Source organism: Mustelus asterias, unplaced genomic scaffold (assembly GCF_964213995.1).
Source record: "Mustelus asterias unplaced genomic scaffold, sMusAst1.hap1.1 HAP1_SCAFFOLD_2968, whole genome shotgun sequence".
Lineage (NCBI taxonomy): Eukaryota > Metazoa > Chordata > Chondrichthyes > Carcharhiniformes > Triakidae > Mustelus > Mustelus asterias.
The window spans coordinates 1-24,865 of NW_027592913.1; the positions used below are offsets into that span (position 1 = coordinate 1).

The window sequence follows — 24,865 nt, forward strand, 5'->3', positions numbered from 1 at the left end:
GAAGCTGTTCTTGAGTCGGTTGGTACGTGACCTCAGACTTTTGTATCTTTTTCCCGACAGAAGAAGGTGGAAGAGAGAATGTCCGGGGTGTGTGGGGTCCTTATTATGCAGGCTGCTTTGCCGAGGCAGAGGGAAGTGTAGACAGAGTCAATGGATGGGAGGCTGGTTTGCGTGATGGATTGGGCTACATTCACAACATTTTGTAGTTTCTTGCGATCTTGGGCAGAGCAGGGGCCATACCAAGCTGTGATACAACCAGAAAAACTGCTTTTTATGGTGCAGCTGTAAAAGTTGGTGAGAGTCGTAGCTGACATGCCAAATTTCCGTAGTCTTCTGAGAAAGTAGAGGCTTTGGTGGGCCTTCTTAACTATAGTGTCAGCATTGCGGGCGGGGGGGGGGGGGGGGGGCCAGGACAGGTTCTTGGTGATCTGGACACCTAAAAACCTGAAGCTCTCGACCATTTCTACTTCACCCCCATTGATGTAGAGAGGGGCGTGTTCTCACCTACGCTTCCTGAAGTCGATGACAAACTCCTTCGTTTTGTTGACATTGAGGGAGAGATTATTGTTGCCGCACCAGTTCACCAGATTCTCTATCTCATTCCTGTACTCTGTCTCGTCATAATTTGAGATCCGACCCACTACGGTGGTGTCGTCAGCAAACTTAAAAATCGAGTTGGAGGGGAATTTGGTCACACAGTCATAGGTGTATAAGGAGTATAGTAGGGGGCTGAGAACAAAGCTTTGTGGGGCACCGGTGTTGTAGATGATTGTAGAGGAGGTGTTGTTGCCTATCCTTACTGATTGTGGTCTGTGAGTTAGGAAGTTCAGGATCCAGTCACAGAGGGAGGAGCCGAGGCTCAGGCCGCAGAGTTTGGAGATGAGTTTCGTAGGAATAATGGTGTTGAAGGCTGAGCTGTAGTCAATAAATAGGAGTCTGACATCGGGTGTCTGGAACTCAAAGGCAGTACCAAGGGATCACTGTACTGTCTGAGATGCAGTACTAAGGGAGCACTGCACTGTCAAAGGTGCAGCACCAAGGGAGCACTGCACTGTCTGAGATGCAGTGCAGAGGGAGCAGAGCACTATCCAAAATGCAGTACCAAGGGGCACTGCATTGTCTGGATATAGTACCAAGGGGGCACTGCTATGTCAGAGGCACAGGACTGAGAGAGTGCTGCGCTGTCAGGGGCACAGGACTGAGAGAGTGCTGCGCTGTCAGGGGCACAGGACTGAGAGAGTGCTGCGCTGTCAGGGGCACAGGACTGAGAGAGTGCTGCACTGTCAGAGGCACAGGGCTGAGAGTGCTGTGCTGTCAGAGGCACAGGACTGAGAGAGTGCTGCGCTGTCAGGGGCACAGGACTGAGAGAGTGCTGCGCTGTCAGGGGCACAGGACTGAGAGAGTGCTGCACTGTCAGAGGCACAGGGCTGAGAGAGTGCTGTGCTGTCAGAGGCACAAGGCTGAGAGAGTGCTGCGCTGTCAGGGGCACAGGACTGAGAGAGTGCTGCGCTGTCAAAGGCAGGGACAGCAAGTGGATGAATGTGATTAGCTGATCCCTCTCCTCACAGGGGAGATAGTGGAGATGGTGGTGTTGTGGTATCATCGCTGGACTAGTAATCTAGAGGCCCAGGCTAATGTTCTGTGTTTATGGGTTCAAATCCTACCGTGGCAGCTGATGAAATTTAAATTGAATTCATAAAGTCTGGAATTGGAAGCTAGTCTCAGTAATGGTGACTCGGATACTATCTTTGATTGTTGTAAAAATCCATCCAATTCACTAATGTCCTTTAGGGAAGGAAATCTGCCGTCCTTACCTGGTCTGACCTACACGTGACTCCAGATCCTCAACAAAGTGATTGATTCTCAACTGCCCTTTGAAATGGTGTGGCAAGCCACTCATCTCACGGACAGTTAGGGATGGGCAACAAGTGCTTGTCAGCGATGCCCACATCCCATAAAAGAATGAATTTATTAAAATAACAGCCAATATGTTTGTCTGTTTGTTCCTGTCATTTATCACACTCTGTGCAATGGTGGTTTAGTGATCACCAAGTATCGGGGGTTGTTGGGCTGACATGTGGGATTATGATGGACAGGAACTGGGACAATAATATTTAATTTCTTCCTCCAACTTTAGAAGGGACAAGTGATCTGTGACACCAAACGGTGCAGCAAAGTGCTCTGTCCCCACCCGATGATCAATCTCTGTGGCTGCCCAGTATGTGACGGATGTCGGTACAAAGAGAGAGATTATAAGGATTATGACAGGTTCCCAGACCCAAGTGACAAATGTAACCACTGCACCTGTCAGGTAAGGAAGGGGGTGTTATCAGTATGTGAGTCCAGTTAGTGGGTCCCATCTACCCACAATATGTTTTGTTTGTCCAGTTGGGAGATGAGTAGAAGAATTCTGACCAGCTTCATGTGTGTACCGGGTCTGACAGACTGCAATAAAACACAGAGTACATTGGAAAACTGGCAACATTTCTTGGGACTGGAGCAATGCTTCCTCTAACTTCTGTTTGCTGTATGTGACTGGCTTGCTACACTGCGCAGCCCTTTTGAGAGTGACACATAGCTGCACATCTTAAAGGGAATGTTGCTTGTGGAGCGGCCTGTCTGCCTTCTTCACGGCACATTCCCAATTGTACAGCCTAAAGAGGACAGGAGTCATGAGTAGGACAGACTGCGGGGGTCACCACTTCCCTTCTTTGAAGGACGTTGGTAAACCATTTTGGTTTTTACTACGGTCAGTGGTTTTTTCTGGTGATTATTCCTGGCACAAGCCCATAAGTTACTTTAATGCTCATAGGAGTTTGGAGTTACTTTAATGGACACCAGGATGAGCGGAAAACCCCAATTCTACTGGAGTTCTATGTGGAAAGCATGCGTAGTATAGAAGCCAGCTGTGACTCTGCCTCTGGGCAACATCACATGGCTTCTATAAGAGGAGAGCAACAGGAGGGAAGAACAGCTCAGTAACATCCTACTGCCCTTGAGATTTGAACTCCAAACTCCTAATGCATTGGGTACATGTAGGTTGAATTAAATCAGACTCTGTAACAGGGACGGGTGGGCATGGGGCAGGACTGAGATCACACTTGTCTTTTATACTCATGGCTGGCTGCCCAGTCACTTCTCCCTCTACATGTTACTGGTTCCCGCATTTCAGCCATTCAACCCATTTGGGGATGAATAACTTGAACATTCCTGAGGTTAAATACAAACCCTAATCTAAAACATAACAGGTCAGAGGAAAGTGCAGCGAGAAATTTCAGCATAGTTGTTGTGTGAAGCTTTGAACTAAAGATTGGAATCGCACAGCAGTACAGGAGACTGCACCATTATGTAGAATTTACAGCACACAAACGGGCCATTAACTCCCTATTAATTATTTTGGTATTTATGCTCCAAGCCAGCCTCCTCCCGTGCTATTTACTTAATCGCACTCTATCAACATTTTATTACTTTCTCCCACATGACCATATCTAGCTTCCCCTTAAAATGCATTTTTTGTTATTCGCCTCAACCACTCCCTGTGGTGGCAAGATCCATATTCAGGGTAAAAAGTTTTCCCCGAGTTTCCTGTTGGATTTATTAGTGACATCTTATATTTATGGCATCAAGTTTTGGACTCTCCACAAGTGAAAACATATTCTCTGCATTTATCTTATTATAAAACCCTTCATAGTTTTAAAGACCTCTCAAGTCAGCTCTTTTCTAGAGAAAAGAGTCCCAGCTTGTTCTGTCTTAACCAATTAGCATTAGCTCTAAATTCTGGTATCATCATTGTTTATATTTTTCTCCATTGCTTCTAGATGGAGATCAGAATTGTTCCCAGTATTTCAAGTTTGGTGTAACCAAGATTTGATACAAGCTTAACATAGGCTTTTCTATTCTATTCCTCTGGAAGTGACCTTAAGCTGGTCACCTTGGCCTTTGTACCAATGGTGGGACCTCATACCTGTCTTTCATGAATGTCCTGTAGAAACCCATCCAGCATGTTGCTGCCCCCAGGGATATTTGGGTGAAGATGTGGCCTTACGATTTCCTACATATTCCTGGTCTAGTTCGGAACACTGGAGCAGTGATCCTGGACACCAGGGTGAGAGGAAAACCCCAATTCTACTGGAGTTCTATGTGGAAAGCATGCGTAGTATAGAAGCCAGCTGTGACTCTGCCTCTGGGCAACATGCACATGGCTTCTATAAGAGGAGAGCAACAGGAGAGAAGAACAGCTCAGTAACCTCCTACTACCAGAGACAGCTGTAACTACAGCTCACAGGGAGAGATTACTGGATATCAGGCACTGTTAGTCAACCTCCCACCCAATGAATCAAGCTGTATTTCTAAGTGTAACAATGAACAGCAAGTGGGCCACCTCTGCTGTGAAAGGATTATTTGTCATATTGAATTCAGTATGAAAGGTTGCTCATGGAGTGTGATGTTGATGTAATATTTTAAAAATTAATCTTGTTTGTGGGTGTCAGAGGCCCAGCCATAGGCTGCAATGGTCCAAAGGGCAACTATGTGCTGAAGATGTTCCCACAATGTGGTTAGGAAGGGAATTCCAGGATTTTGAGCCAGTGATGGTGATGGTTCCAAGTCAGGATTATATGTGACTTGTAGGGGTACTTGAAGGCAGTGGATTTCCCATGTGTCTGCTGCCCTTATCCATCCAAGTGGGAAAGATATCAGGTTTGACTGATTTTGCTGATTAACGAATAACGTTCATGGAACTGCCTGTAGATGAGTTTCTCGAAGACCCCTGCTCTTCACCTGTCATGTTCTAGGTCTATTCTGAATAGATGAATCGGGTGTTGTCAGTGAGCATCTCCTGATCCCAGAATAGTTATTGCTGCTTTTGATATTTCTGTATTGATCACCAATCTCCAGCTTCTCATTTTGTGTCTTGAGGATTTTAATGGCAGTGCCGGTGCTTTATTCCAGAATGGGAAGGTTACTTGCAAGTCTGGGTCCTGCCCGCCTGTCACATGTCAGAATCCAGTGACTCCTGGTGGTGAATGCTGCCCGCAGTGTACTGGAGCCTGTAATTACCTGGGGCAAGTGTATGAGAGCGGAGCCACTTTCAACTCCCCATCCGAGAAGTGTTCAAAGTGCACGTGCCTGGTAAGTAACTCTATCAGGATGGTCAGAAACAGGAGAAGACCCATCAACCCAACAAACCACCATTCCTACAAAACCACACCTCGATCCATAAAACCCACCTTCAGCCCCACTCAGTCCACTCACCTTCAACTCCACCCGAACAGAATGGCCTGTCGAAGAATGGCGATTGATTGGGTAGAGTGCACAGGAACTGGGGACGAGATTACGTGGGTGGGGAGAGTTCATGAAGGGGTAGAGTATAAATGGACTGGGGGGAAATGGCAATGAACATGAGGTAAGAACATGAGCAGGAGTAGGCCATTCAGCCCTACATTGAATAAGATCATGGTTGAACATTAACTCCACTTTCTCACTCTAGCCTCTCAAATTTCTCAATTCCCTTAGTGCCTAAAAATCTATCAACCTCATCCATGAATATATTCATCAACTGAACAACCACAGCTTATTGGAGTAAAGAATTCCAGAGATTTACAACCCTTTGAGTGAAAACAAATTCTCTTCATCTCAGTCCTAAAATCCTTAATTCCTTATCCTGTGATCATGGTCCTTGTTTTAAACTCTTCAGCCAGAGTAAAAAACCTTTCAGCATCTACCCTGACAAGCCCTCATAAGAATTTTATATGTTTCACTGGGATCCCTCTCATTCTTCTAAACTCAAGTGAATGTCGGCCTAGTAAACTTATAGTGCAGCACGATGGCACTGCGATTAGCATTGCTACCTCACAGCACCTGGGAGCCGGGTTCGATTCCCGACTTGGATCACTGTCTGCGCCAAGTCTGCACATTCTCCCCGTGTCTGCGTGGGTTTCCTCCGGTTCCTCCCACAGTCCAAAAGATGGGCTGATTAGGTGCATTGCCCATGCTAAATTCTCCCACAGTGTACCCGAACAGGTGCCAGAATGTGGCGACTAGGGGATTTTCACAGTAACTTCATTGCAGCGTTAATCTAAGCCTACTTGTAACACTAATACTTAAACTTAATCTCTCCTCATAGGCCAATCCTCTTATCCCAGCAATCAATCTCGTAACAAAAATAAAATATTGTAGATGCTGAAAATCTGAAATAAAAGCAGAAAGTGCTGAAATACACAGGTTGGCATCGTCTGTGGGGAGAGAAACAGAGTTAACTTTTCGAGTTGCTCTGACTCTTCAGAACTGTCAGTTTTACATATCAATCTAGTGAACCTTTGTTGCACTCCTCCTGAGGTGAGTACAGCCTTCCAAGGTATATCCCAGGTTTGCTCTCAAGTAGCCTCTAATCAGCAAGGCTTCCTTACTCTGAAAGTGAAATCCCTTTACTATGAAGGCTGGTATACCATTTGCCTTCCTAATTGCTTGCGGTAACAGCATGTTAATGTTTTGTGATTCACTAACAAGGCCACCAAATCCCTTTGAAAGCCAACATTTGCCAGTCTCCCTCCTTATTAAAAAATAAATCTGCTTTTAGATTTTCCTGCCCACATGGGTAATTTCACACTTCCCACAATATATCCCATCTGCCGCATTCATGCCCAATATCTTTGCAGCCTCTTAAGGTCTTCCTTACAACTTACTTTCCCACCTTACTTTGTATCACCAGCAAACCTAGGCATTCTCACTTGGTCCTCTCATCTAAGTCATTGATATAAGTTGCAAATAGCTGAAATCCAAGAATTGATCCTTGTGGTAAAGTACATAGGAACTGTGCGAAGCACCAGTTGATGAGGAAGAGGTTATAAGAACTGTGCAAGCATGGTGATTGATGGGGTAGAGTGTACAGGGCTGAGCGAGGTTGGGGATTGAAAAAGTCAAACGATTGACAGTGGAAAGTTTACTGGGGCTATGAGAACCAGGTTTTGTTTATTCATTCATGGGACATGGATGTCGCTGGCTGGCAAGCATTTATTACCCATCCCTAGTTGCCCTTGTTCAAAGAGAGGGCAGTTGAGAGTCAACCACATTGCTGTGACTCTGAAGTCACATGTAGGCCAGACCAGGTAAGGACAGTAGACTTCCTTCCCTAAAGGACATTACTGAACCAGATTCGTTTTTCTGACGATCGACAATTCTTAATTCCAGATATTTTTTATTGAATTCAAATTCCACCATCTGCCGTGATGGGATTCGAACCCAGGTTCCCAGAACATTAGCTGAGTTTATGGATTAATAGTCTAGCGATAGTAACATTAGACTATTGCCTCCCTGTTTCTGCTTTATTATTCACGATACTGTTGTGCCCTCAGGCTGAGGTGGTGACCTGCTGGCAGAGGCCGTGCTCCAAGAAGTGCACCCACCCAGTCACCAGCACCGCCTGTTGTCCCGAGTGCAATCGCTGTTCCTTCGAGGGCCTGGAATACGAAAACCGAGAAACCTTCTTCTCTCCATCCGACCCATGTAAACGCTGCAGCTGCCTTGATGGGAATGTGTTGTGTTTGGAAGTCATATGTCCTCAGGTAACCTGTTCGGAGCCCATTACCAAACCGAAGCAGTGCTGCCCAGAGTGCCCAGGTATGTGTCACCCTTATAGAGGATGGGAAGAAACTATCTGAGAATTGGGATGTGTTTCACACATGTATCAGAAGTAAAACAGGGAAAATTGACCAATTTAGCAGTGGGACTCCCTGCTCTACTGCCCTGGTGTTTATCCCTTTAGTAAATTATTGGGGTCCTTTTTGCGGGCGTTGGGATCCTTAAATGATGTAAATATGTCCACAGCCCAGCACCTGTGTGTAACCCCTTTGTCAATAATGTCTGGGTCATGTTCCGGTCTCTAACTTTCTCTCTGTCCTTCTACAGTCTGTATCCATCACGGCAAACAGTATGCAGGAGGTTCACATTGGGTTTCAGCAGTAAACCCTTGCCACACATGTGTATGTACGGTAAGTAACCAATAAACATCGATCCAAGAGGCTGGTCCTCAGGATCGGATATTGGTTCACTGGGAGGGGCAGCAGTGAAGCAGCTAAAAAGGAATTTTACAAATCTCTGCTAAACCCACACTGTTGTTGTGAAGAGTTTCTACAGTAACACAGGTTTAATTAATGCTCTCCATGAATAACTTGTATCCACCTCTCAGCCACGTGGGTCAGTTATCTGGGCATAGTCATGAGGTGGGATACGACAGAGTGAGAAGAGAAGGTGAGAATCCAGCGAATGTGTGGGATCGTGTTTATGTGCAGTCGGCACAAGACCTAGATTGCGGCAATCCTTTCTTGTGTTGAGATGATGGGTCAGTACCGATATCACTGTTCACTGTTAATGTATTTCTACATAGTTAAGAAGGGGCAAACAAGACATAGGTGGCACAGTGGTTAGCACTGCTGCGTCACAGCGCCAGGGACCCGAGTTTAATTCCGGCCTTGGGTGACTGTGTGGAGGTTGCACATTCTCCACGTTTCTGTGTGGGTTTCCTCCGGCTGCTCCGGTTTCCTCCCACAATCCAAAGATGGGCAGGTTAGGTGGATTGGTCATTGTAAATTGCCCCTTGGTTTTCAAAGATGTGTAGGTTAGGTGGATTAGCCCTGGTAAATGTGTGGGGTTACAGGGATAGGGCAGAGGGGAGAGCCTGGGTAAGATGCTTTTTCGGAGAGTCAGTGCAGACTCGATGGACCGGATGACCTCCTTCTGCACTGTCGGGATTCTATGGTTCTGTGGAAATCAGAAGGCTTAACCAGGGCTAAAGCCTCGCAATTATTGCTATCATTCTTTGATGCCCACATTGATCTCTATCTCCCTGCCTCACTTTCTCAGTCTCTGTCTGTCTCTCTCTCTCTCTCATCTACAGCAAGGTGAGGTGACCTGTCTGGAGCCAGAGTGCAAGGTCACATGTCAATATCCTGCTCCAATTCCTGGCCTGTGCTGTCCGGTTTGTCTTGACTGTTACTTTGAAGGGAATATCTACGGGAACAGGGAATCATTCAAACCGGATCCTTGCAGAGACTGCTCGTGCAACGTAAGGGCCAGCTTTAGTTCACAATTACTGACTGGGAACCCTACAGACCTTCTATATTAGCCCCGCTGTTAGAAGTTCTCCCCTTGCTAGTCACTAAGGGGCCTCTGTTACCCTCTTGCCAATTCCTTATCCAAGTGCCTACTCTTCCTTTTATTCCATGAGCTAGAATCTCGCTCACAAGTCGGTTGTGTGGCACCGTATCCCAATGCCTTTTGAAAATCCATATACACCACATCAGCAGTGTTGCTCTTATTAATCTGGGTCTGTATCTCCAAGCCATTTTCCTGCCATCCTCCCCACTGAGCCAGGACAGGTCTGTGAATGGTGGTGGGAGGCTGGTGGAGGCAGTAGTCCTCCATCAGTGCTGGGAACTGGCCCTTGTAGCAGCCTCTTGCCCCTGGCCTAGCCCTTAGCAGTGACCTGCCGGAGAATCTGGTCTCAGGCCAGACCTCTACCCAGGAGCCAACAATCCCTTTAAGAACCCACAGCCTCCAGCCCGTCTCTTGCTTGACTGCCAAGTGCTTCATTCACATTGTGATTTTTAATTGCTGTGTCACAGGGTGGCGATGTGTTGTGTTTGCCCATTGAGTGCCCAATACTCAGCTGTGGGCAACAGGTCACGAAAGCAGGATCTTGCTGTCCACAGTGTCGAGGTAAGAACTCCTTCTCCATGTGGTTCTCCACCTCCAATTCAGATCAATCCAGCACTCGGGGAATTTAATAAAATGGTGAAATTGATAAAAGAATTTGAGGGGTAAATAATGACTGATTATTATTACTGGTTAGTGGAATGTCAGGGTTCATACCAGAGACATGAAGGCGGGATATGGAATGGTCCACACGAACGGTCATTAGAATATGGGATTCATTCCTCAAGTTGGAGCATTTAAAGCAATTAGAGAAATCCTTGGAAAGGAAAATATTTAAGGATGCCTTTCTCTGACGGGGGATGGGTGTCATGATGTGGAGATGCCGGCGTTGGACTGGGGTAAACACAGTAAGAAGTCTAACAACACCAGGTTAAAGTCCAACAGGTTTATTTGGTAGCAAAAGCCACTAGCTTTCGGAACAGGCTGTTCCTTCGTCAGGTGGGTGGGAGTGGGGATGGGTGACCAGAGACATGTGAAGTATAGGAATCAGGCACATGGTATATCCCTTGTAGACTGGGCTATGGGATTGAATGTACAGGATACAGTTACATTCGAGCATAAACGCTCCCTTTAATGTAACTTCCCTTACTATCCCTATCAGGCTGTATGTACAATGGGAAGGAATACCAGGAAGGAGGGACCTGGTTCGCACCCACAATCCCCTGCATGACGTGTATGTGTGTGGATGGGGTCACAACCTGTGCTGAAATTCATTGCATCACTCCATGTGTGAATCAGATCCATGTGTCCGGAGAATGCTGCCCTCTCTGTGCAGGTAAGTTGTGTGAGGGAGGTACCCATTATTGTCCAGGTGAGCCCTGTACCTGGGACACTGCTGGCTGCAGGTGAGCCCTGTACCTGGGACACTGCTGGCTGCAGGTGAGCCCTGTACCTGGGACACTGCTGGCTGCAGGTGAGCCCTGTACCTGGGACACTGCTGGCTGCAGGTGAGCCCTGTACCTGGGTGGGACACTGCTGACTCCTGGTGAGCTTTGGCTTGATGCCTGGCCTCAGATGTCAGGTGCATTTTGGTTCCTGTGAGTCTGCCTAACTCCTGGCAAAGAGCTTACTGCCACATGAAACCATTAAATACTGAGTGATCCCATTATTAACCTAAAGTATTGAATTGGATTGCAGGTTGTAAAGGATTTGAAAGACAAGTTCAATGTGAAAATGCTCCATCTCAGTTGGTGCTTTAGGCCCACACAAGGAGTAGGAGAGTTCAAGGTTAGGTCCCGGCCTCCTCCAAGTTAGTGGATCGCAGAGCCAGACCCAGAGCTGAGGATGAAGCTGCCCCACCTGAAATCCAAACACCACCATCTGTTAGGGTCAATCCCGTCCATTATCTGTTGGTGCCAATCCCGCACAGTATGCATTAGTGCCATTCCCATACAGTATTCGTTAGTGGCAATCCTGTACATTATCCATTGGTGCCAGTCCTGTCCAGGGTCCATTGGTGTCAGTGATATCCAACATTAATTTTGTTTTCCCTGCCTCACAGACTGTATTTACAATAACCGAGTGTACGGCCCAGGTGAGAGTTTCCAGCCTACCGATGACCCCTGTGAGATCTGCACCTGTGAGGTAAGATGTGTCTTGTTACAAAAGTAAACCTGAGTTCATAGTCTGAACTTTGGACCCCCTCCCCAAAGACGTAGGATCCAATAGAGTCTGAGACACTCTGTTAGATCACCCAGACCCGGAGATTATCCCTTTTCAATAAGTAACAGGTTGAATAAATGTCGATTGGAAAGAGTGAGTGTGACTGTCTAGAAATGCGATAAAGAGCCAGAGACAATAACAGATCAAGTTGATTAGTATTGTAGAGATCTCTGACAGACGGAATGTTCCAGCACCGGGAGGATGTGCTGGACAGTGTCCTGCTGGGTTGTAGTCTTCTCAGATTTGGAGTTACAGGGACCCTGGGGAGGGTGGTCTTTGAGAGTGGAGTACAAGTTCCCTGGGAGGGTGGTCTGTGACTGACAGTGGGGTACAGGGACCCTGGGAAGGGTGGCCTGTGATTGAGGAGGAGGGTGAGGAGCAGTATGGAGTACAGGGACCTGGTTGGGGTGGGGGGGGGGGGGGGGGGGGGTTGTTCGTGAGAGTTGGGTACAGAGGTCCTGGGGAGGATGGTCTGTAATTGAGGGAGAGGCTGCACAGAAGGGGGGGGTGCAGATACCCCAGGGAGGGTAGTCTGCGATTGGGGGGTGGAGGGGTATGGAGACCCCAGGGAAGGGGACAGTCTGTATGAGAGTGCTGTTGTGTCTGTAGTGAGAAACATGTAAGTAGATACTCACTAATTTTACTTGCTAGGTCTTGTGGATCAGTGAGTTTCTCCACAATATTACACCAAGCAAATAAATTGGGTGTGCTGAGTGTCAGCACCGACTGTAACCTGGTAACCGATATGACTGCACACGGTATTTCTGCAACCCTGTCCCTGCACCTTTTGTCGCTGCTTCTCTGCTCCAGCCCTCAGAGTGAATTCCACTAATGACAAATCCTCTCTCTCTGCAGGTGATGGGGGATGGAGAACAGCATCTTCGCTGTTATCGGCATCAGTGTCCTAGTCTGGTGGATTGCCCGAGGAATCTGATCCTGGCCCCAACATCAGGTCACTGCTGCCCCAGCTGTGCCCGTGAGTGCCTGCTACACATTTCCTTCAGTACCAGAGGAATTGTGTCAAAGGGTCAGATGCCCTATTGAATCCAAGTCCAGCACATCCACTGTCTTACCTCATTATAAACTCCTCCATCACCCCCTCATATCAAACTAATCAGGTACATTGCCAAGACTGTCCCTTCCTAACCTAATGGATGGTTTACGATTTTCCTCTTGACTCTGCCATCATCTACCTCCTTCCACAGGTATATGTACTGCAAGGATTGCAGGTATCTCTCAGCTAAATTATCGTTTAATAATTTCACCCAATTATTTGAAAGCTCTTCAATATTCATAGAAAAATTTACATTTATATAATCTCCTTTGTCACCTCAAAATATCCCAAAGTGTACAACAGCCAATGAAGTACTTTGAAAGTGCTGTTATAATGTAATTTCTGCTCGAGCATAAATATTGGCATAACACCAGGAAGATCTTCCTGACTCTTCATTAAAATAAAGCAGTACAATCCTTTATATCCAGCTGAGGGCAGACAGACTTCAGTTTAACATCCAAGACTGTATCTCTGACAGTGCAGCACTCCCTCAGTAATGCCTTTCCAACAGTGCAGCACTCCCTCAGTAATGTCTGTCCAACAGTGCAGCACTCCCTCAGTAATGCCTTTCCAACAGTGCAGCACTCCCTCAGTAATGCCTTTCCAACAGTGCAGCACTCCCTCAGTAATGTCTGTCCAACAGTGCAGCACTCCCTCAGTAATATCTTTCCAACAGTGCAGCACTCCCTCAGTAATATCTTTCCAACAGTGCAGCACTCCCTCAGTAATATCTTTCCAACAGTGCAGCACTCCCTCAGTAATATCTTTCCAACAGTGCAGCACTCCCTCAGTAATATCTTTCCAACAGTGCAGCACTCCCTCAGTAATATCTTTCCAACAGTGCAGCACTCCCTCAGTAATATCTTTCCAACAGTGCAGCACTCCCTCAGTAATATCTTTCCAACAGTGCAGCACTCCCTCAGTAATATCTTTCCAACAGTGCAGCACTCCCTCAGTAATATCTTTCCAACAGTGCAGCACTCCCTCAGTAATATCTTTCCAACAGTGCAGCACTCCCTCAGTAATATCTTTCCAACAGTGCAGCACTCCCTCAGTAATATCTTTCCAACAGTGCAGCACTCCCTCAGTAATATCTTTCCAACAGTGCAGCACTCCCTCAGTAATATCTTTCCAACAGTGCAGCACTCCCTCAGTAATGCCTTTCCAACAGTGCAGCACTCCCTCAGTAATATCTTTCCAACAGTGCAGCACTCCCTCAGTAATGCCTTTCCAACAGTGCAGCAATCCCTCAGCCTAAATGTCCCTTAGGTCTCAGGAGTCTGGCTTGAAGGGGCAGCACAGTGGCACTGTGATTAGCACTGCTGCCTCACAGCGCCAGAGAGCCGAGTTCATTTCTAGCCTGAGGTAACGGTTTGTGTGGAGTTTGCACATTCTCCCCGTGTCTGTGTGCGTTTCCTCCGGGTGCTCCGGTTTCTTCCCACAGTCCAAAGACGTGTAGGTTAGGTTGATTGGCCATAGTAAATTACCCCTTAACGTCAGGGTCTATCAGTGTTAATGGGTGGAGTTGTGGGGGTGAGGCTTGAGTGGGATTGTGGTTGGTGCAGACTCGATGGGCCAGGTGGCCTCCTTCTGCACTGTAGGGATTCTATGATTCTGTGAACCGATGACGTCCCCCAGGTACACGAGTGCTGCCCACTGAGGCACGGCTGATATCTCTCAAGTTGCTAAATGGTCAACACAACCTGTCTACTATTCATTGCCTTAGTTCACCTCCTAATTCCTGATATATCCAGCTATCAGGGAATATACACAAAGCTTCAGGATCAGAAGCCATTTGCTGCCTTCCATTTAATGGATAATGCGTCTAGGTTCCGAATGGATCTTAATTTGTAAATATATGTGGACATCAAAAAGAAAGTCACCAAAGTCTGCAAAATGGACCAATTAAATTTTGTGATTGAGGATGGGACATTTTTTTATTCATTTACAGGATGTGGGTTTTGCTGGCGAGGCCAGCATTTATTGTCTAGTTGCCCTGAGAAGGCGGCGGTGAGCTGCCTTCTTGAACCGTTGCTGTCCCTGAGGTATAGGTATATCCACAGTAGGGAATTCCAGGAATTTGACACAGGGACAGTGAAGGAACAGTGATATATTTCCAAGTCAGGATGGTGATTGACTTGGAAGGGAACCTCCATGTGGTGGTATTCCCAGGTAAGTGCTGTCCTTGTCCTTCTAGATGGTAGTGATTGTGGGTTTGGAAGGTGCTGTCTAAGGAGCCTTGGTGAGCGCCTGCAGTGCATCTTGTAGATTGTACACACAGCTGCTACTGTGCATTGGTGGTGGAGCAAGTAAATGTTTGTGGAAGGGGTACTGATGGCCTTTTATCATTATCACAGAACCACTCAGTAACTGCACTGCTGCCCTGGTTGGAAGTGAACTCCTCGCCACTGATGACCCCTGTTACACCTGCCAGTGCAAGGTGAGTATCAGAACACAGAGAAAGTGGCATTGCTTGTAGCATTGGCAGAATGTTGTAGCAGTCCTGGCCAGGCTGTCTATGAGGAGGCATGGGACTCACTCTTGTTCCATCACCGTAGCCCCTCATCCCTCAGCCCCCACCTATTCACATTTAGTCACAGCATCAATGCAGTCGCAATAGACTCCATAATTGTGAAGGGAAAGTCGACTAGGTTCCCATTCCCACTCCGTATTGTTCACTGATATCAGCTGTTCATCAGTTAGGATTCTACAATTTGCTTCAGTGTATCTGGGTTTGAGGGCTGAGAAATCAGCCAGTGTTCCTGCTCCCAGCATTGGGAATTGTACGCAGTCACAATGTTACTTGACCTGCTGCGGGATTGTTTGATGGCAACAGCGTAAAGGGAGCTTTGTTCTGTATGGAACCTGTGCTGTGCTGGAAAGGTTTGATGTTTTGTTTCATTTATTCTTTCATGGGATGTGGGTTTTGCTGGCCAGAATTCATTGTCCATCCCTAATTGCCTTTGAACTGAGTGGGTTGCAAGACCATTTCAGAGGGCAGTTAAGAATCAAGCACATTGCTGTAGATCTGGAGTAACATGTAGGCCAGACCATGTAAGGATGGTTGATTTCCTCCCTGATGGATGACAGTGAACTAGATGGGTTTTTAAAACAATGAATGATGCTTTCATGGTCACCATTTTTGAGACTAGCTTTGAATTCCAGGTTATTAATTGAATTTAAATTCTGCCAGTTGCCCAGGTTGGATTTGAACCCCGCCTGGGCCTCTGGTCTACGAGCCTAGTGATGTTATCATCGTGCCACCATCTCCCCCTTTTTTCCTTGATGTGTGCTTGAGACAGGATGTTTGGTTTGATGCTGTGGAACCTGTGGCCAGCAGGTCTAGGTCAGGGACTGGCCCAAGCACTCAACATGGAGCAAATCCAGAATATAGCAAACACCTTCACCTCTCTGTCTGGATTTGACCCCAGAGCCTGAATGAAAGGTCAGTATTTGACCCCAGTTGACACTGTGTAACACTGTCTGTAAGCCATTGCAGTAATATGTTGGAAGAGTAAGGGAAACGAATCTTGACTTTCTCGAGGGCCACATGTTGTGATGTTCCAGGGATCACTGCCAGGGAGCAAAGGCATCTTGTTACTGAGTGGGGTCAGGTTCTACATCACTTGAGCGTGAGACCGTTGAATGATGCTGTGTGTTTGTTGCAGGATTTGACCTGGATCTGTATCCACCAGAGCTGCCCCTTGCTCAGCTGCCCGATCTCTGACCAATTCACTCCCGCAGGTTCCTGCTGCCCAATCTGTGATGGTAGGATTATCCCTTACTCTTCATTACTCCACTTAATCTCTGTTATTTCCCCATTATTCTGTTCATTGTTCATTTCCCATTATTCCCACAGCTTTACTCAGTATCTAACCTTCATTGTACCTGCCCTCAGACTGTATGATGGGACAGCATAGAGGGAGTTTTGCTTTATCTAACCTGTGTTGTTCCTGATCTTACTGTTTTCCTGTTTAATCTGCAGAATGTGTGATTGAGGCTGAAAATCGGCATGTTTCTGATGGTGAGACCTGGACTGACTCTATTGATGAGTGCATCACATGTTCTTGCAATGTAAGTTGCACTAATAGTTTCTCTCTCAGTTTCTGTCTTCCTCCCTCTCTTGTTGTTTCTTTCTCTCCCACTGTGTCTCATAATTGTCACTCTCTCCCCCTCTCTCTCTCTAGAAAACTGTCTTCCTGGCTGTGTAGTTGTCTCTCTCTCTCTCTACCTCTCTCTCAGGTACCATCTCTGTCTCAGTTACTGTATTTTTCTCTCTGTCAGTTACTCTTTCTCTCTCTCACACACACGCTCTTACTGCCTTCCCTTTCTAATTCTTCCTTTTGTTTGGTCTGCTGCAGCTCGGACACATTGAGTGCCAAATTGAAGAATGTCTATCTGTCATCTGCCACGATGGTCTAATCAAGGTCCGATCGCCAGGGAGATGTTGCTATGAGTGTCAAGGTAACTGGGATTTAGTGTCAAGGCCAGGGATTATGATTAGATAGAAGTGCAGTGGGTTGGCTAACCGATGCTTTACTCGGGACCGAGCTGCATGCCCAGGTGGCTACCTTCCCAGAGGTGGTGGGAAGCAGGTTAAGACCATTGTTGCACCAATTAACCACAATTTTCCAAGGGCACTGGCATTTTCCAGGCAGCATCAAGGACCGCCCCCCCCCCCCCCCCCGCCCCCCCTCAACGTGTGCAACTCATGAAATGAATATGCAGCACCTACTTTAAATGAGAACATAAGTTTCATAAGAACTAGGAGCAGGAGTAGGGCATCTGGCCCCCGGGCTTGCTCCGCCATTCAAATAGACCATAGCTGATCTTTTCGTGGACTCAGCTCCACTTACCCACCCGCTCCCATAACCCTTAATTCCTTTACTGTTCAAAAATCTATCTTTGCCTTAAAAACATTCAACAAGGTAATCTCAACTGCTTTACTGGACAGGGAATTCCACAGATTCACAACCCTTTGGGTGAAGAAGTTCCTCCTCAACTCAGTCCTAAATCTGCTCCCCCATATTTTGTAGCTATGCCCCCTAGTTCTCGTTTTACCTGCCAGTGGAAACAACCTCCCTGCTTTTATCTTATCTATTTGCTTCATAATTTTATATGCTTCTATAAGATTCCCCCTCATTCTTCTAAATTCCAATGAGCATAGTCCCAATTTACTCAGTCTCTCCTCATAAGCCAGTCCTCTCAACATTGGAATCAACTTAATGGGTGGGATTTTGCGACCTCACTTGGGTGAGGCTCGTGAAATCCCACCCGAGGCCAACAGAGAATTCCGTTCTGCGAGCCTCGTTGGCCCCGATTCCAGGGCGGGCGAGGCAGTAAACTTCCTGCCACTGAATCATCTCTGCGCCCCTCCAGTGCCTGTACATCCTTTCTCAAGTAAGGAGACCAAAACTGTACACAGCACTCCAGGTGTGGCCTCACCAGCACCTTATACAGCTGCAACATAACCTCCCTGTTTTTAAACTCCATCCCTCTAGCAACGAAGGACAAAATTCCATTTGCCTTTTTAATTACCTGCTGCACTTGCAAACCAACTTTTTGTGATTCATGCACAAGGACACCCAGGTCCCTCTGCATAGCAGCATACTGCAATTTTTTACCATTTAAGTAGTAGTCCATTTTGCTGTTATTCCTACCAAAGTGGATGACCTCACATTTGCCAACATTATACTCCATCTGCCAGACCCTTGCCCACTCACTTAAACTATCTATCTTCCTTTGCAAGACTTTCAGTGTCCTCTGCACACTTTGCTCTACCACTCATCTTAGTGTCTTCTACACTTGGTCCCCCACCTACAAATTATCTGTGTAAATCGTAAACAATTGCAGTCCCAACACTGATCCCTAAGGCACACCACTAGTCATTGATCGCCAACCAGAAAAATGCCCATTTAGTCCCACACTTTGCTTTCTGTTAGTTAACCAAACCTCTATCCATGCTAATACATTATCCATTACACTGTGCACCTTTATCTTATGCAGCAGCCTTTTGTGCAGCACCTTGTCAAATACCTTCTGGAAATCCAGATACACCACATCCACTGGTTCCCCATTATCCACCATACTCGTAATGTCCTCAAAGATTTCCAGTAAATGAGTTAAAGATGACGTGTCTTTCATGAACCATGCTGCACCTTCCCAATGAGACAATCTCTACCCAGATGTCTCGCTATTTCTTCCTTGATGATAGATTTAAGCATTTTCTCCACTACAGAAGTTAGGCTAACCAGCCTATAGTTACCTGCCTTTTGTCTACCTCCTTTTTTAAACAGTGGCATCACATCTGCTGTTTTCCAATCTGCTAGAACTGCCCCAGAGTCCAGCGAATTTTGGTAAATTGCCATGAGTGCATTTGCTATTTCCCCACCATCTCTTTTAGTACCCTGGGATGCATTCCATCAGGGCCAGGAGACTTGTCTATCTTCAGCCCCATTAGCTTGCTCAACACTACTTCTTTAGTGATGATGATCGTTTCTAGGTCCTCGCCTGCCATAGCCGCCTTGTCATCAATTTTTGGCATGTTATTTGTTTCTTCCACTGTGAAGACCGATGACAAAACACCTGTTCAATGCCTTGGCCATTTCCTCATCTCCCATTATTAAATCTCCCTTCTCACCCTCTAAAAGACTAATGTTTACCTTAACCACTTTTTTTTGTTTTATATATTTGTCGAAGCCTTTGCTATCTGTTTTTATCTTCTGAGCTCGTTTACTCTCATAATCTATCTTACTTTTCTTTCAGAACTTTTTACGTGGCTTTCTGTTGACCTTTAAAGATTTTCCAATCTTCTAGTTTCCCACGGATTTTTGCCACTTTGTATGCATTTTCTTTCAATTTGATACCCTCCTTTATTTCCTTCCATGGCTAATTATCTTCAAAAGGAACACTGGCTTCCCCTCCTCCCGCCAGGATGAATGCGCAGTGTGGTACTGAGGTACACCCAACAACTGGTCTGCACCGGCTTAGTTGATTGCAACGGGGGGAGTGGCAAGGAGATGGAGGAGGGGGTGTGGGTGGTGGGCAATGAGTAGCCTGAGATCCCTCAAGAGTTAGAAGGATGATGAGCAGCCAGGTATCTAGTTCCTCATCACCATCTACCAGTCAACATAGGGATAGAATTGGTGCGTCTGATGCTCACATGTGATGGTGATTGGGATCTGGGAATTGTACTCCAGCAATGGTCAGTTAAATCCAGGGGAGACTGTTCTGATGTGCTCCTGGTGGCACCCAGGTTGATAGGGTTGTTAAGAAGGCGTACGGTGTGTTAGCTTTTATTGGTAGAGGGATTGAGTTTCGGAGCCAGGAGGTCATGTTGCAGCTGTACAAAACTCTGGTGCGGGTGTGAAGATTTCCCTGTTGACTGATATCTCTGAGTTCCATCCTGTCCACAGATCCCAGGATTTCCTGCAGCTACCAGGGGCACACGTACCAATCGAACCAGCATTGGGAAGTGGATGAATGCACCACCTGCACCTGTGTGTCCGGGGAGGTCCACTGTCAAACGGAACACTGCCCGCCAGTCACCTGTTCGTCGGTAGGTCAAGGGGAGGGTCTCTGGGGAGGCTAGAAATGAACACTTTACATGCCAGAGTGGATACTGGAGTCAGCACAGCTGTTCACCAAATTCAAATAGATAACATGAGTGCAATCGCAATCTCAGCAGTTGAATTAGATTATACAAAATAACAGATTCCCGGGAATGAGTTACAGGTTGAAATGTAATCATGGAGTTTGGCAACTTTATATATTGAATTAAGGATACCTGGAAAGTGAGTTATAAGCTGGAATGGTTTTGGAGTTTTGTATATAAATAACAGATACCCAGAGTGACTTACAGGCTGGGATCTAATTGAAGGGTTTGAGAATGTTATATATACAGTAACAGATAGCTGGGAGTGAGTGGCCTCTTGTTTGGATTCGGTGGATTGCTGAGGAATGGAGCATGTTCCAGTCCATCTTCAGTCCATGCCTCATTATCTGTTTAGGATGAGAGCCCTGTGCTGATCCCAGGCATGTGTTGCCCTCACTGCATCCCACGCCCTGCCACCTGTATGGTGTTTGGAGACCCTCACTACCTCACCTTCGATGGAAAGATGATCCATTTCCAGGGGCCATGCAGCTACATTTTGGCAGAGGACTGCGAGGGAGGGGACTTCAGGTCAGTGTCCGACACGTGTACCATAAAGCATCACACCTCAGAGAATGGTAATGGTCCTAATGTCTGGCACAGCTAACATCTCCATATAGGGAGTTGAAGCCCTGTCTCTATTAACCTTTCTATCTTTTCTCTCACATTCCCTCTCCCTCTCGCTTGCTTTCTGAACCCCCTCACACATATACACCATTGTTCCAGTCATTCACTTCCAGTCATTCAGTTCCAGTCATTCCTCTCTCCCTCCTCTCGTTCAGTCTCTCTCTCTCTTTCTAGCTCTGTTTCCTCATTTGGTCTTTTTCTCTTTGTCAGTCTCTTGCTCTCTCACTTGGTCTCTCTCTCATTCAGTCTTTCTCTGCCGTTTGGTCTTTCTGCCTCTCATTCAATCTGTCACTCACTTGGTCTTCTTTCATGGTCTGAACATTTTATCTTTTCTCACAGCATCCGTGTGACCAATGATAACCGAGGTCGAAGAGGAGTGTCCTGGACCAAAGAGGTGACGGTGCTGATCGGGGACCTGATTGTCCAACTGCTACAAGAGTGGGTTGTCATGGTAACTGAACAGAGTTTGTCACAGAGTTTAGTAACTGAAAGGTTAACGACAGAGAGCTTTATACTGAGGTTGGCGTGTGTGAGGGAGTGCTATAACTGATTGTGGTATTGAGAGTGGGGTATTACTGCATGGAGCTGGTTTTAATCCAGGTCCTCTGGTTACATCGTGAACCATGTGTCATGAGGCCAGCTCAAATTACTTTGAATGTGTGGCTATGAGATGTTAATCGGGCCTGTGATGTGGCACGGGAGCCCTCTGCCTGTATGAAAAACTGTCGAACAAGAAGGGCCTGCTTCACTGAACTCTCCTCATTCCTTGTCTTCTGCTCACTGATATGTGATATGAAGAGTCTTTTTGTTTGCAGGTGGACGATCACATTGTGTCTCTGCCTTTTCTCAAGGAGCCGTATGTCTACATCGAGAGGAGAACCAACAGCATCTTATTGAACACTAACATTGGTGTGAAGGTAAGTGTCAGAGATTCACCCAATCCCGGAGGGGAAGTTTAACTGAGCTTTAGGGTTATGAGAGGGTGATTGCTGAAACTGAGCTGACAGCTTGTAAAAGAGATTTCAGTGTTTCTTCATCCAGGACAGGAGCTGAATGGAGCACAAGGCAACATGACTAAGAAAAATTGGGAAGAAGCTAAGATAGCAAGACGGAGGCTGAGGGGTCCAGGGATGAATCAACCCAACCGAGAAGTACCATACTCTAGAAACATCGTTCAAACCATTATCTCACTTATTTAACTTCCAAAGTTTTCCTTCTACATTTGGTGCATCTTTGGGAGGTTGGGGAAACATTTCCCTCTGGAGGTGATTCCCCTGCAGGAATACAACTTTTATGTTTATTGACTTACATTCCCAAGAAAACATTGCTAAAAGGGGCAGAAAAATATTTTAAATTACCTTTCCTGCTGTGGGAGAGTTCACGCTGAGGTCATTATCTCCTAAGCGTTCCTCAAAACCCCTGGCCACCAGCTTCGCTTTGATTACAAGCTCCATCTGGTAGGATCCTTTCTGTGTGGATTTATCTGTGCAATAATGCTGGCTGACTTCTATCCAGAACCTCTGAATACACACCAAAATCTCTCCAATTGTCTAACTCTTTGTTTAGTCTCCTGTGTGAAGGAGCATGCAGGGGATTGATAGCAAAGAGGCCAAAGAGCACAATCAGGGAGGCTGCCTGAACACAGGGAAACGGCCAGGCAAATGTGGCTGAAGTCGGAAAACGGGTCATGAAAGCAACAGGGAGTTCAGGGAACAGGCTGAGAGAGCATCACACAGCATAAAGTTGGGTTGAACTGGAATGAGAATATTCAGCATGTGTGCGCAACTGGTGCAGAAAGTCTGAATAGCGGATTTAATTTAGCATACATTCAGAGCTGCCAGAAAATTTGACAATAAGGGGTGGGGAACTTTCACATTTGCAGATGTCCAATAAAAATAGGGAAGAAAGCCTCAGATTACTAAACCAAGCCTCGGAAATAGAACACAGAAGCCAATGGCCCTAAGAGACAATTGGCTCTGATAAGAGATGTTGTGAAAGAGATTTCTAACAATGGGTATGTTTATTACTGATCCTGGTTATAGTTTGCTAAATTGTGTACATCATTTACCTATCTACCCTTTGTCCCTCTCTTTTGTAAAACACCAGAATACTGGAAATAAAGTTGACCTCAGATGGTCTTATGCAATGTTTCTTTCCGAAACTTCAGCCTTAATAAAAACTTTCCTGCCTGATCATAATGCATTCAAGTGGGCAGAGAAATGGTAACTCATCCCAGGGCAGGGGGACCACCAGACAGTACAGAATGCAATTTCAGATTCCTTCCATTTACTAATCAGTACGAGCTATACCCCCCCCAACCATTTGCAAAGAATTTTTAACATGTACCACCCATGTTCGTGTCATTTGCAACTTCCAAGCCAGTTGGTCAGCCAGTATTTTATGAAACATCTCATCAATTACTGAGTAATTCAACTATTGCTGAGCCGCTGTGTTCATGACAATATTCAAATTCTTGCACATGTCCCAAAATTAGTCACGTGTGAATTCTCTTCCATTATCCATCAAAACATTTACTGCCGCTCCCTAGTCCAGTATCAAATGATTTATTTCTGAGTGATAGTCTATTTGTCCCAGTCATTTATCACCAGAGAGAGGCTGTGAATCTAGTTGCAATATCCTCAAAATAACAAAAAAACCCTTGATTCTTGTCCCATCCCATTGGTCCATAGCTACTACATCATTAAATTCTCAGGCTAGTAGAAGACCTGCAACAGGATGTGTTGGTGTTCTCTGGTATTTGACACAAATGTCACATTGAGACATAACTTGCTCAATAAGGGCTTCCATATTCCCTATTGACTCCTGCAGCAGAGCTTTTCATTTTTATGACGAAGGGCGTGCAAATTATCTGTGTAATTTCCAAATAACTCTTTTCCTGTCAGCCAAACTCTCATTGCTTGAAGTCAACAATACTGCCTGGACTTCCTGATGAGAAACATCTGCTTTCTTCACTGGTATGCAGTAATGCCCTGATCAAGTGGAATGTAAATCCATGGCTTTCCCGCAAGCAAGTGCTTTGTCATTTTCTTGATCAAGTTTCATCTGTGCTTTTTTTCTTTGAGGACTTGCTCAACAATAAACGTAACTCACTGAGGACTACATTAGATTTAATGAAGGAACTTCTTCCAGCTATTTTGCATGGGAGGACCACTTGATTAAAAAAAACATATTGTTGCCCCCAAACCTAAAGCAGGGAGAGCTTTCATACTCTTTGACCGTATGCTGATCTTCCATGTCCAGAGATTCCAGGTAGCATTTGAACCAATCTGCCGCACACACTGTCGAGGAGCAACCACTATCCAACACCACACAGTTGAACAAATAAGCAGCCAAATGTTCCCCACCAGACTCAGGCTTCCATTAACCAATACAATTCCTTCAAGCCGGTCATCCTAATCATTCATCACATCAGAATTTTCCATATCTTGCATTTCCTCAAAGACTTGATTCGTTGCATAATGATATTTAGAATCACAACGAAAACATCTGTTAATTATTCTCTCTGCATTTCTAGGGTTCATACACTTTGGTTGCTCTCCCAGTCCTGCCTTCTGGTTTGATCCACAGATTGGTTAAATTGGCGACTCTGCTCAGTCCGTCTGTCAGTTACTCCACCTCTGTATTGACCATAGAACCACGGAGTGCCAGAGGTTCATTCCACTAAGTACACCCAAAAAATGGGCAGGAAAATCTCTCATTTTCCCATCTGTTGGGCACTTGGTGTTTTTTTTAGGAGAGTTCCAGCCATTGTTCTTCTAACTCCCTTCCACTATTTGGGGTCTGTAATACAATCCTAACAGTGTGGCTGCCCCTTTTTTATTTTTTGAACTCAACCTATATGGCCTCATTTGATGCTTCATTTAGTATATCATCCAAAGATGTGCAGGTTAGGTGGATTGGCCATGGTGAATTGACCCTTAGGAGGATTAGCAGGGTAAATACGTGGGGTTATGGGGATGGATGGGGAATGTTGCCGAGGCAAACTCAATGGGCCAAATGGCCTTATTCGGCACTGTAGGGATTCCATGATCCCAACTCACAACTGTAATTGATTCCTTAACCAATAATGCTACATCTCCACCTTTTTTATCCCCCTCCCTATCCTGCCTGAAAGTTCTATATCCTGGGATGTTGAGCTG

At 46.0% G+C, this 24,865-nt stretch overlaps 1 protein-coding gene across 1 annotated transcript in view; it reads left to right on the forward strand.

Annotated features, from left to right (window-relative positions):
- Positions 1–2,141: 2,141 nt before the first annotated feature.
- Positions 2,142–24,865, forward strand: part of kcp (kielin cysteine rich BMP regulator) — a 34,310-nt gene continuing 11,586 nt past the window's right edge. Inside the window, exons 1-17 of the mRNA XM_078207970.1 lie at positions 2,142–2,311; positions 4,951–5,130; positions 7,353–7,617; positions 7,906–7,988; positions 8,894–9,061; positions 9,621–9,714; positions 10,313–10,486; positions 11,213–11,295; positions 12,229–12,349; positions 14,785–14,867; positions 16,096–16,195; positions 16,413–16,501; positions 16,789–16,891; positions 19,843–19,985; positions 20,437–20,609; positions 21,045–21,156; positions 21,521–21,622. Coding sequence (XP_078064096.1) covers positions 2,195–2,311; positions 4,951–5,130; positions 7,353–7,617; positions 7,906–7,988; positions 8,894–9,061; positions 9,621–9,714; positions 10,313–10,486; positions 11,213–11,295; positions 12,229–12,349; positions 14,785–14,867; positions 16,096–16,195; positions 16,413–16,501; positions 16,789–16,891; positions 19,843–19,985; positions 20,437–20,609; positions 21,045–21,156; positions 21,521–21,622 — 2,190 coding nt within the window. The 5' untranslated portion in view covers positions 2,142–2,194. The remainder of the gene's footprint in view (positions 2,312–4,950; positions 5,131–7,352; positions 7,618–7,905; positions 7,989–8,893; positions 9,062–9,620; positions 9,715–10,312; positions 10,487–11,212; positions 11,296–12,228; positions 12,350–14,784; positions 14,868–16,095; positions 16,196–16,412; positions 16,502–16,788; positions 16,892–19,842; positions 19,986–20,436; positions 20,610–21,044; positions 21,157–21,520; positions 21,623–24,865) is intronic.